The sequence below is a fragment of the Nelumbo lutea genome, chromosome 3 (assembly GCF_056320005.1).
Source record: "Nelumbo lutea isolate HS-2025 chromosome 3, American lotus-T2T, whole genome shotgun sequence".
Classification (NCBI taxonomy): domain Eukaryota; kingdom Viridiplantae; phylum Streptophyta; class Magnoliopsida; order Proteales; family Nelumbonaceae; genus Nelumbo; species Nelumbo lutea.
This window is the reverse complement of record NC_142686.1, coordinates 24,498,245-24,511,868: the sequence shown is the minus strand read 5'-3', so window position 1 is coordinate 24,511,868 and position 13,624 is coordinate 24,498,245. Positions and strand designations below refer to the sequence as shown.

Sequence of the window (13,624 nt, the reverse complement as noted above, 5' to 3'; positions counted from 1 at the left end):
TATCCATTAATTAACTAATTATTTATATAATTAATAAATAAAAATATCAATAATTAATAATCAGTTAATAATAAAATATAAAATAACAAAAAATACTATTAATTATTATTAATCAATTAATAATAAATATCTGATTGCCAATGAATAATAGCATTCTAAATAATAATAAAAATTAAAATATACTATAATTTATTTAATAATTACTAAAAAAGTAGATAATCATTAATTAATTAATACGTATTTATTCTAGTTTAATTAGTCAATAAATAATAAAAATGTTGATTAATTAAACATGATTAGTAATATAAATTATAAATTAATAATCAATTCATAGTAAATATTAACTAATTAGTATTTAATTACTTAATTGGTTATCTAAATATAAACAAATATTATTTCTTAATTAACAAGCTGATTAATTATTGAGGTAATCAATAAAATATTAATAGTTAATAGTTAATTAATGCTAATAATTAATTATTTAATTATCAATATTAATTAATTAATATTTGTTATTGAGGTTTATTTTCCCACTGTTTCCTCTTTTGCAACTAAAAGAACAAGAAAAATGTGCACCCATTTTTCATTTCTCATCACATCCTTTTATATCCCACCAAACTCTTCCCTTGAACTAAACACAATATAAATGTATGGGTGGCAGAACGCTAGGTGGGCAGAGTTTTTGGTTACAAGAGATCCAAGCTTAATTTGGATGAGATTTGAAAGCATGTCAATTGTTGCATCCCACATGAGAGAGCTGCAAATTATGAGAGGTAGTTGTTACTAGGGATGCAAGTCTATTGGATTGGGCTGGGTTTATGGTCAACCCAAGCCCGACCCTAAAATTTAGGCTTAAGCCCCAATCCTAAGGTTAAGTTTGATCTTTCCAGCTCGCACTATACTTTGATGCATTCAAATTGGGCCCGACCCAATAAATAAAAAAACCTGATTTCTTAGGCCCAAGCCCAGCCCGAAGATCAACAATCCAAATCCAATCATGTAAAAGTTTAGGCTGGGTCGATTCAGGCTCAGGCTAGGCCCACCCAAGTTGCACCCCTAGTTGTTACTTATGAGTTCAGATCTCTTGCAAACAAAAACTCTCTTACATAGCATCCGACAACACATTGGGGAGATCACATTCAGTCCTCACAAAATGTTCCTTACACAGTACTCATAGCCATTTACATGATCTCAAAGTGGCTGTGAGGACGATGTGATCAGCGTTTTGTGAGGAATGAATCCGAGATACACATTAAGAATATCTCTCGTGCATGTATATTAAATTCATTGGGAGATGTTCCCAATATGCCGTGATTCTCATGCTTTCACAATTTGTACATAGCTTTTGTTTGCAAAGAAACTAGTTGCATTGCTTATTAGCAGGAGTTTTTGTGTATTTAAGAAAACTCCTTCGTTATTTATGCCTTGAAGAAATCATATTTAATTATTTTATTTTAGTGTAAATCCAATGTTGTAGGTAGTGTTTTCAACCCGTTGTTAACCCGGCCGGTTGTACCATTCAAACTGTCACTAGGGGTGTCAACGGTATTCAAAAATCCGATTTTAAAATCGAGATTCGGCATAATCGAATTAAATTTGGATAATTCAAATATTTAATCGGTCGAATTCGGATATTCTATTCATATCGAATAGCTAATCAGATTCAAATTTGAATATGACCTGATTCGATTCGATAAATATTATAATATGATCGATTATTTAATTCTTATATATAATATATACAATTTTTAAATGTTTTATGTAATTTAAATATACTTTATATAGATAAAATATTTTTTTTATATATTTATTAATTACCTAAAATAATTAATTAGTCGAATTCGGATCGAATGGAATATTTAATCAGATTTGAATCCGAATATTCATTTTCAATATCCGTCGGATATCAAAATTTTCAAACATAGTCAAATTTAGATATTGCCTGATCCAATTTGAATTCAATCCATTTACACCCTTACCTGTCACCCAACCAGGATTCCATGTTCGATTCTGTTAAAACTCGTGAGTTAAAAACCCTTCGACCTGGTCACTAGGTCGTGGGTTACACAAGGCACCATTTTTTGAAAAAAAAACTTTTGTGGCTTCAAATCACAATTTTTAATATTTTTATAAATAAAAAAATGAAAAAACTAAATTAGATTTGTATAACATATCCAAAATATAATTATACATTGTTTATTGATCAAATATGTATTTGTACACACATGAATACACCTTAAATAGTTACATAGATGATGATGTGGCACGATCTGACCTATTCGACCCAAGCGGTGACCTGCAACCTAAAGGAAAAAACGGTTCGGCCTATGGGTCACTTTTTTATCAATAATGACATAATTTATTAAATATAAGGAACTTTAATTACAAGAGAGGTGGAGGTAAACTTTCCTAACTCCCTCATTTTAGCAAAAACAAAAATACAATATTAGAAATTAGCCCAAAAGAGAGACCCCTTATTCACCCCTTGCTTAGCTAACCCACCAGCAAGTGAGTTAGCAGTTCTCTTTACCCAACTGAATTTCACTTCAATGTCCCTAATCAACCACTTAATTTTTTTTCTTTTCATTCTTGTAGTTTTAGATGCCAGTGTTACCTTCCTTTAGCCATCTCACCACCACCTCTGAGTCACCTTCAAAAACCGCTTTCTTAAGTTCAGCTCCATTGCTTTTTAGGTATCTTCCAGAGTTACAAGGATCTCAGCCCTAAGAGAGTCTCATTCTCCAATGGGGCTTGAGAACATGGCTATTATAAGCCTCTCATCATTCATGAACACTCCACCTATACTAGAGAGCCCTGGGTTCCTTAAATTACTTCCATCAAAATTCAACTTCATGAATCTAGGCGGGGGAGAGGTCCAAGAGGGAGAAGAAACCGTATTAATTTGGGCAGAGCTAGTTATTTATAATCAATTCCTCATCAAGTCATCCAAGGAAAAAACTGTGAATAGGTTTAGAGATTTCAGCTAGTGAATCACCCTTAAATGTATCAACTCCATTACATTCTCAATGGTTCTCTCCTTTTATAAGAAAGTATGTGAGTTTCATTCTTCTTAAATAGACCAATAGACTACAACCCTCATACATCTCTACATAATTATCCATCTTTTTAAAGACCACTAAAGTAAAAATGAGAGAAGAGGCTTTGCACATTCAAGGGAGGGGTCCAACTACACCCAATAAGGAAGAAAACCCATCCCCAAATAATTATAGCAAAAGACAATAAGTCAATATGTAGTAACCAATTTCCCCTTCAACTTTACAAATAATACACCTATGTGGGGATAAACAAGAACTAAGTCACATGTGTTAGTTCTTTCCAGGAATGCTTTCCAACAAAAGCTATCAACTCGAGGAGGAATAGACTTGTTCCAAACCTCTTTAACAAGGAAAGATAGACCACTAGAGGAAGAATGTTAAGATAAGGTCTCAAAGAAAGAGGCACAAGAGAAAGTACTAGAGGATGATGGGGTCCAAATTCTGATGTCTTCCTGAGAGGGGTCCAATAAAACATTCTCATGAATGGTTAATAAGTTCGGAGTACTCCCAAGGTCTGTGTCTCTAATGGCCCTTCTCAGACCGAGGTTCTTCCACCCAAACCCAGAAGATGAGTTTGAAGGCACAAGAAAATAAGAGATGGGTTCATTCTTCAAGTTAGATAGAACATACAAAGAATGAAACTGGTCCATCAAAGGGGAATATCCAACTCAAGTTTACTTGCAAAACTTTATAAGATTGCCATAATTCACATCATACCTGATCCACAGGGAGAAGATTGGAAGAAGATCATGGAATGACTTTCCAAGGAGAAGCACCTGTAGTCCTTGCTAGAATTCTAGGTCCCAGCCATTGTCCTCCATCACATGAATGCTAGCCGCTATCTTTGTCCACAATTTTTCATTTTCTAACGGAAATCTCCATAGCCACTTTTCCAACACCTATAGTCTTTTAAATATGATGACTATGAAGAGAGTGATTATAAAAACCACATGAAGATGCTTTCAATGGGACTAGCATGTTGAGCCATGAAGACCATTTGAAGTTCTTGATGAGAAAGATGATATGTAATAGAAATGAGTTTAAATTTTTATGACGAGACTTATTGAAAACAAAAACTCTATGAACACCTTAAGGCCTCATTCGCTTTTTGATAAGTTACTTACCTAGGTAAGTGCAATTACATGGGTAAGTTTTTCTTGGGAAACACTTACACAGGTAAGTGTAATTAACCATGTTCTTTTATTTTTCAACAAAAAAAAAAAAGAAAATGTCCATTTTAGTCAGAAAAATTCATTATTGAAAGGGACATTTATGTCTCATTCAAGTATTGATAACATTTCCGGCCATGGTAGAAAAGTTATTTACCCACCTAGGAGATAAATATCACTATATAAGTGATACATAGGAAAATAAACTTTCCTAAATCCCCACATTAATTTGAAAAAAGAACATGAGATTCTTGGTCAATGGGAACACCTTCCCCCCTTTCAAAATCCCCCAAAAAAAGAACGCCCCCCTAAGAATATAACATCTAGCCACACATCAATAACATTTCCCCATTAATTTAACTTACATGTATAGAAAATGCTCCCGATATATGTTTGGATACCAAGCCATTAGGGTACTAACATTATCCACGAAGGTATCAAAAGTTTGGTAAGCAATCCGAATGTGTAAAAACCAAACCCAAACCTCTAGTAAATAGTAGTACAAAAAAGTTGATTGTACTTCTACTTCATCGTGTGAACATTGATGAAATCTAATGAACCAATACATTCCAAAGTTGTCCTTTCAATCTCTGACGATGATAGTTGCACCTGAGAATAATTCACTATAGCACAACGTTGATGTATAAAATCTTTTGCACAAGATGTGTGAGTTGAGATGTAAGCTGAAAGACGATAGATGACTTGAAGGACAAGGTAAAGGGCAAGGGAGAAGAGAGGGGGAGGTTACGGGGAGAAAAAGGCTGGAATGCTAGGCCCGGCCCGCACTTTGCACGGGCCATACACAAGCCGTGCCATGTTGGCCCGTTTTACACCTCTAATCATGAATAGTTGACACGTTGCTATGGTAAATTAATAATTGACACATATACATCGAGGTCTTAAATTTTGATGAATTCTATATCCACAAATGATGTTTTTACTATAGCATTTATAGGAAATGCCACTTGTGCAGTGTGTAACTTTGAACCAAAGTTTATAGAGCATATCCTTATTGCAAATTTGCCAAATTTACTTGGTTTGGGTCAAATATATATCAGTCAATTTATTGACAATAGCAAGAAACCCACGAGGGGTTTAATTCTCATTTAGAACAAAAGCTATAAGCTATAATGTCCCAAGAAACTCACAATTCTTTTTTAATGTTTGATCTTTAGTTGGCACATGCAAAAACACTACGACAATATGCATTGTCGCCCTAGACATATGAAACCATCCTATTTGCAGCAAGACACTTGAGTGGAGGATTGGTCAAACTCTCTTGGGATGTTGATGGTACATAGGGGTGCAAATGGATCGGATCAATTTGGTCTTATTCGGATCTCTTCTTGATCAGATATTTGGATTGGATCAGATCAGATTATGATTAGATCATAAATCGGATAAGATTCAGATCATCCTCTATTTGATATAATATGTTATATATTTATAAATATATATAATACATATATACGTTATATTATTTATTTTTTATAAATATATATGATGAAAAGAATTAAAAATCACTTGTATTTTTGTTTATATTTTATTTTCTTTTAATAATTTATTAATTTTAAAGAAAAAAAATAAAGTCAGATCAGATCAAAAGATCCAATTTACCGATAGGATTCGAATTCAAGTCGAGTCCTATCAGATCTTCTGATTGAATAAGATTAAACATGAACAATGTCGAATCAGATTATAATATATCATGATTCAACTCCAATCAGATCCATTTGCACCCCTAATGGTACATTCTCAAAATCCAATGCAGACATTCACATGATGGCTCTCACGATTTAGCAGGCAATGTCTTGGTGGCTATTAGAAGGCGTAGTCTTCCTTGCTCTACGTTAGAACTTAGAAGTTTAAGCTTTTATAATGAGGAAAGGTTGAGCATGTGCCTAGACCTAATTTGGAGATGCAATCATTGAATGTGATTCTGTTTGTGTTATGCAACTCCCTTTCATTGATAGAGCCTTAATGTTTTGGAAGCTTGGCTGTGTCACTGTCGTGTAAAACAAAGGTAAAAGAGAGAGGTAGAGCTGTTTTACAATTTTCAGATAAGATAATAAGGCTACCCATTTTATCACTAAAATGTTTGTTTCAAATGTTGGGAGCATTATCTGTCTTCTTTTATTCCTCCATATATCTGGAATGCAACAAGACTAGAAGTCTCTTTACTAATTTGAGTTGTTGACCGAATTATTCCAAGGGCTTCCAGGAAAAAAAATCCCACCTTCGCTATGGTTGGTGGGGTCATGGATTTAAGGGATGGATTACCTCTTTTGTAAACAAATTATTTAGGTTCGTTAGATTTTCCATTCTAAATGAAGGGGAGGGGGAATTGGTCAAAGGAATTATACATGTTCTTTGGGCAAATGATATCCATCTTTATGTAGATCATAATTTTTTCACATGGGAGAAAAATTGTCTATAACAATTTTGTCCATTTAAATAATAATAATAATATTATTTTATAGATAAAGGCGTCATTGTATACTTGGGAATCAAGAGAACCTATACGTAAGTTCACCTATTTATACTTACACAGCTAGATGAACTTATGTAGGTAAATAGATTTATGAAAAACAAATGGGGTTTTGTATCCACGCTTCATCTCTACCAAAAAAGTGAACATAAAATAAATATAATAGACAACACAAGACGAATAAAGCATATTAATTTTGCCAAAAAGTTCAAATATATAGCTACTGTTAACTCACGCAAAATGAAACCAAAATATCTATATTCCACATAAAAGAAAAACGGAAATCAGACAATAAAGTAAAAGTCAAATACAATCCACGCCTTGTTCATTTTTTTTGGAAGCCAATTACTTGGGGTAAATGTGTTTATTCAGACAAATATTCCATAGGAAACACTTATTCTTGGAAAAGTACATTTATCAATGTCATTTTGTTCCATAAATAAAATTAAACTGTCTGTTTTATCTATAAAAACGTCATTATTGAAGGGATAATGTTAGAAAAAACTTTATTCTTACCTATTAATACTATAAAACAAACTTAAATTCAACAATTCTTGCACTAGCCAATTTATTCTCCCCATTTGCTGAAAACATGAAGGAGGCCCGAATAATATTGGTTTTTTTTTTATCATAAGAAAATTAATTTTATTAATGAAAGATTGGCATGCGATGTGATTTCCACCCAAATCAACAACGATTATAGGTTTGCCCAAAACATTTGCCTTCTCACATATTAATTTCAAATTTGTTTATTATTACTTGATTAAATGTTCATAGTCCGTATACGTTTGCTCATGAGTAGAAGTAACATATATGGTTGATAAATTTAGGGAGATCTGATTCAATCTCACAAGATCGTGCTCACATGCACTTGCAAACGTGTGTACAAAATACCTCCATACTTGTATTTTTTATTCATCATGAGATCCAATGCACAGTTGGCCTATCAATGGTACTTGAAAGTTCAAGGCCAAATCTGACATCCAATAGGATTATCTCGGAATGGGATGATGTAGTTATGTAATCAGATCAAATTCAGATGTTATAATCTACATATGATTAACAATTATATTAGATTTGGAGTTGATCACATCCGATCCAATTATATTCTAATATTTATTAATTTTTATATATACATTTTATATATTTAATTGGGAGCATCTCCCGTAAATAATAACACATAAATACGGAAAAATGTTTCCAATGCATGGTAGGATGTATCTATGAGGTGCCATGTGTGAAAAGCATATCAGGTATTGTAACAGTGTGAGCACGACATTGTTGGATTGAATTTGAGTTCAGTTTTAGAGTCCATCCATCTCCATGGACACCAACATTTGGATGAAAAAGGGGAGGTATATAAATTATTTTTCTCGAATGCATTACAAATGCATCATGGGCCATACATCTGTAATATTGTGTATTGGGTGTAGGGGTGGCAACGAGCCGAGCTTTTCACGAGTTGCTCGAGCTCGACTCGGCTCGGCTCGGTTTAAGCCGAGCTCGAGCTCGAGCCCAATTCAGTGGCTCGATTATTAAATGAGTCAAGCTCGAGCCTACTAGAGCTTGGCTCGTGAGACTCGCGAGCCGGCTCGAATAATAATAATAATATTATTATAATTATTAATTATCATAATTCTTAAATTTTAAATACAAAATAAACAAATTATATATAATTTTTATTTTTATAAAATATAAAATGAGCCAAACCGAACCAAGCTCAAACTTATAAACTCTTGACTCGAGCCGAGCTCGAGCTTATCAACTCTTGATTCAAGCCGAGCTCGAACCTGGTACTGACTCGACTCGGCTCGGCTCGAATCCACCCCTAATCAGGCGGTCTCATTCCCAATATTCTAGGATGCATTCGTTGGGAGCAAAGAGACTTATGGATCCGATTCTTATGGTCCTAGTCGGCGGCAAATCTTTCCTCCGGCGAAGACTACTAAGGTCGAAAAATTCAAGATGGCGAAAAGATAACGAAAGGAGGCAAGTGCAAACCATTTGAAAATTCGAGTTACCTTATGCCACGTCATCGATCCGAAGCAAGTCTCTACTCTTCATCTCAGCCGTACATGCATGCGGATCTGACAGTCAAAAAACTCTATTGAAAATCCGTCGAGAAGTAGGATCGATCCTCAGCCGCTTGGCGTTTTTATATAAATACCCCGGAATACCCCGGAATACCCCAAACATTTATCAAGCCTTAGAGAAGAAAGAAGCACTGAAGTGGTGTTCGGAATTTCAGGTTTTCTGTCAATAGCGTATTTAGATTCCGAGAAGCGACAATGTCGGGCCGTGGAAAGGGAGGAAAGGGTTTGGGGAAGGGTGGAGCGAAGCGTCACCGTAAGGTCCTTCGTGATAACATCCAGGGAATTACCAAGCCAGCCATCAGAAGGTTGGCTAGAAGAGGAGGTGTGAAGCGTATCAGCGGTCTGATCTACGAGGAGACCAGAGGAGTTCTCAAAATCTTCCTCGAGAACGTGATCCGCGACGCTGTGACCTACACCGAGCATGCTCGTCGTAAGACGGTTACTGCGATGGACGTGGTTTATGCTCTTAAGAGGCAGGGCAGGACTCTCTATGGGTTCGGTGGTTAGGGTTTTCATAAGAAAAGTCTTGCTGTCAAGAAAAAGAAACACAATAACTAGTTGTCCTCTTTTCTTTTCTGTTTCTTCTCTAGGGGTGCGTGGTTGGTTACTCAATCTTGTAATTACTATAACCTCTGTCCTGTTGTTGGAGAGGGAAAATGTAGATGCAATGCACACCTTGTTGAATCAATCTAGAAAGTTCTTCGTTTCGTATTTTGATTCATGCGTCACCATATGTTAAAATTTATGTTTGAAGATTGCTGCATCTGATTCAATTATCTACTATGTTTCCTAATGGAGCTGATGCTGATGCCTATGATCATGTCCCATCTACATGGATTCTAGGCAGCAAAGTGTGGTGTTCCTTTCTTTCTTCAGCTTTGAAAATTGGAATCCTTCGGCGTATGTCTTTTTTACTTTGTCTCCATCCAACAGAAAGCATGTTCCTAGTGTTTCCGCGGAAACCGTTGTCTGGCATCCTAAAATCCTTTCTTTCAGAGTTTTAATGACTATAAGCATATATATAGGATTATCTTAAAACGCAGTCGTTGCGCGGGCCGTTCACCGAAGCTTGTGGTAATTGTTTAACCCATGAAGAGTTGTGTCGGATCAACGAATTAAGAGTGATTTTGCCATCCTATCAAGTATGTTCACCTCATCCTTATTCTTACGCATTTTTGATTGTTAAACAATATAAATTTTGCCCGGGTTTCTGTATGGTCAGAATTTTGATATTACTCTAACTTGCCTTGAAGTACGAAGTCAATCTATGCTCATTAATATACTTCTATCACTACACCAAAGCGGTATTTTTACTACTGTTAGGATTATCTCCGGGTTATGTAAAATCGATGTATGCGTGGCTTTGTCTCATGCATTTGTATGGTTGGCGGGTGAGTTGTGTTGAGTCTCCAATTTGCCAATTTGGAATCTTAAGAATAACGTCTGAATTGGGGATGAGTCTAGTGCACAGGTGCATTGGATGTATAGTGGTTCATTGGACTAGGTTTTGTTCTTTTCCCTTTTTGATTAAGGTAAATTAATGGTTTGCACTATAACAGGCCAAAAGCATGCAAGGCATGTTCTTTAGAATCTGCACATTGTTCAGTGATGTTCTGTACAAAAGATTGTACATAAATTGTTTGCTAATGAAAACGAAAAGGAATTTCTTTCATGCCAAATTTTCCATAGGACCATAGCAGGAAGCACCTATCCTTTTACTGTCCTTCTGGGTGCCAACCAGGAAAGATGAATGCTCTAAGGACTAGGGAAAGGACAATTAAATCCTGCCAGGAAGTACCAATCAGATCAGCCCAAATGAGTTGTGGTATTATGGCAGTGAACAAAAAGATGACTGTGTATTTCCAGTGAGCAAAAGCATGGCACAAAGTTCTGGTTAGACTTAGGAAAACTCCCGTATGTCAGGTGTTTTTGCTCAATTTGACAGGGACTTTCAGTGGGGAGCTGATCGTTAAACAATACATGTTTAGATTGTTACCAAGTGGATCCCCTACTTGGTTGCATAATGAAAAGGTTGAATTATAAGGTAACTCATTGGATGGTACAGAAAGTTATATACAGTGGGTAATGCTTCAAATTCTATACACTGATAATGCATTCACACTCTTCAGTCCACTTTGTGCTCCATGTTCTTGATTCTTTACTATTGTACAGTTTATTTACTTGATCTCTAAATTGAAGGAGATTTTTTAATCATTTTCTATTTGAACTAACCTTTTTCTTAAAATTATCAACTGTTATAAAAAATGTTACTTATTCTTATAATAACTTGTCTGATCCAGAGAAAAGAAAGCAGTAGCAGAAGTTCTGGGTTTGAGGTGAACATCTTCACCCCGTATTTTTTTTTTCATATTTTATTTAAAGATGCACTGCTACTTAATTATTTGAGTTATGATCTGTTGCCATGGTTATGTAGAGTTCTAGATTTACACATTTTGTACATCTGATAGTAGATACACCTGTCAAAATGAAAGTTTGTTAGATAATCGGAGTGCCAACTGCTATCCATACTTTATTGGTCATCATTTTGATTTTTGAGCAATCAGGAGATGCAACATTCACTGTATGTGCATGGCTCAAGCACAGGGGAGCAGTTGTGCCCCCTGTTTATCTCTTGAGTATGATTAAGTGACAGAAAATTTACAAATTTTATTAAATATAGACAAAAAATATACAATGAGTACAATTATCTCTTGAGTATGGCAGCAATTGTGCCCAATACAACTAATTTTAACACTGATAAAAAAATACAACTAATTTTAACCCCCTGTTTATCTAAGGAATTAGTCCTCCCATTTGCAGGCACCCATTGGACATGTCTATGCCTCTTGCCAGTCAGTTAATCTGTTTCAATTAGTTCCTGTACTCCTGCATTGCCTTCACAGTGTTTCTTAAGTTTGTATGTATGTATGTATGTATAAGAAATATTATAATATTATATCATATTATTTTCACACACACACACACACACACACATTGTATAGATGAATATCCAGACTGGGACAGGCCTAGAAGCATTGGGTGTAGGTCTGGCCCACAATATTCTGGGCCTGTGTAGGCACAGACCTGGTAATTTGCTGGCTGAAAGGCAGGGTAGGAATCACCCCCAGGCAAGACTAAGGGGATAGAATATATTGAAAGCCATCTAGGATAGAACCAACATGCGACTTTATAAAGAATCAGTGGTTGTTTAAGTCACTTGCAATGAAGGTCAATAAAAGCAGTGATATTAAGTTGAATGGCAAAGGAAAAGGGGGGAAGGTACACCAGGTCTTGGGTTGAGGTGCTGAGGAAAGATTTGATGTCTTATCATGTTGATACTTGCCTTGTCCTCCCCCTGCACATGCAAATGCACGTGACTCAAAAGAGTATTAAAAGAGCTATGCTTCAAACTTTTGAAAGCTTATGTTTTAACATGAATGCTATCCCCTTGGTCTGACTGGCTTGTATTACCTATTGAGTTAATTTATTCTGTTTTTTTAATCTCTTTTCCTTTCAATGGATGGGTTGCCATCAAAATCTTGTTTCACTATGTTTGAGAGTGGATGGTAGCACATGGCTACCGTGATAATGGAATAAGGCATGGTCAACTATTAAGTAATGAAAACCTTTAAATATCTATATGATTCCAATTTGTTACCCTCACCAACAATTATTATTTCTAGGATGGCTTCTCTTATGGATGTCTCTTGTCCAAGGATCTTTCAGTACCTCCTGAAATACTCTGCAAGAATTTAAAAGAAAATACTTATGTAAGTGATCTGCCGGACATAGTTGGGAAGTCTCTTTTTTGTTCAGGTTGAGAAGGCTTGTGTCTAGTGATTTAAAAGTGCGCCTAGGTGCACAGGCGAGGCGCATTTTAGGGTATGCGCCTCGCCTAGGTCCTACACTTCCCTTGAATGCATAAGTTGAGGCATGCATTTTTACCTGCTCGCGAAGCTAATTAGCCAATAAAACCCCCTATTTTCTGATGCTGTTCATTCATTTATCCTAATAAAATATCTTCTTAAAAAATGATTAAAAATTATAAAATCATTATTTTTTATGTGAGAACTAAGAATTTAAGGCCCTAACATTGACTTGTTCGAGCTTGCCTTGAGGGGTGTGGCACAAAGGCGGCTCGTAGAATCAGGAATGTAAAATGTTTTATATGTTTGATTTTATTTTTAAATTATCATTTGAATATGCTTTACATGTTATGTTTATGTATTTTAATTGTAGCTAATAGATTTTTTAAAATATTTATTTTAAAATTTAAGTTTATATTTGTTATTAATATCATGCTTAATATTTTTTGAATATTGTTTTTTTTTTGCATTTTTTGAATTTTCTGACTTTTTTTGATTTCTTAGCTTTTTTTTGTGTGTATTTGTTTTTTGTATTTTTTGCGCCTTGCTTCCAAAAGGCGCATGCCTTGCCTTGCACCTTGTGCCTTGGGCGCAAATGGGCCCTTATACCTCTTTTGTGTGTTGCACTTTTAAAACACTGCTTGTGTTATTGAGATATCACCTAATTAGAATTTGATGGAAAATCCCCACAAAACTTTTAAGAAACAAAAAAAGGTGTATTGACAAGACCACTTCTATTCATATAAAAAAGAAAAAAGGAAAAATAAAAAAAGACCAGATCCCTATTGAAGATAGATAACAAAGTGGTTGGTAGAGTTGCCAGACATGGAATACAACCCTATTACCTGATTTTATACTTTTATTACATATAGTTGTCTTCTTGAAAGTCATTGATCAGTAAGAGGCTCTATTTTGAGTGGAGCAAGTGCTTTTCATATCTTCTTTTCCAGAG

General features: G+C 35.1%; 1 protein-coding gene across 1 annotated transcript; it reads left to right on the top strand.

Moving 5' to 3' along the window:
• Positions 1-8,902: 8,902 nt before the first annotated feature.
• On the top strand, positions 8,903-9,520 carry LOC148863681 (histone H4). The gene has a single exon (XM_088978600.1). It carries the CDS (start codon positions 9,002-9,004, stop codon positions 9,311-9,313), a length of 312 nt encoding a protein of 103 aa, XP_088834726.1. The 5' UTR covers positions 8,903-9,001; the 3' UTR covers positions 9,314-9,520.
• The last annotated feature ends 4,104 nt before the right edge of the window (positions 9,521-13,624 follow it).

Excerpts from the sequence above, each read along its gene's own strand:
- LOC148863681 (XM_088978600.1), top strand. The coding sequence starts at position 9,002 with ATGTCGGGCCGTGGAAAGGGAGGAAAGGGTTTGGGGAAGGGTGGAGCG.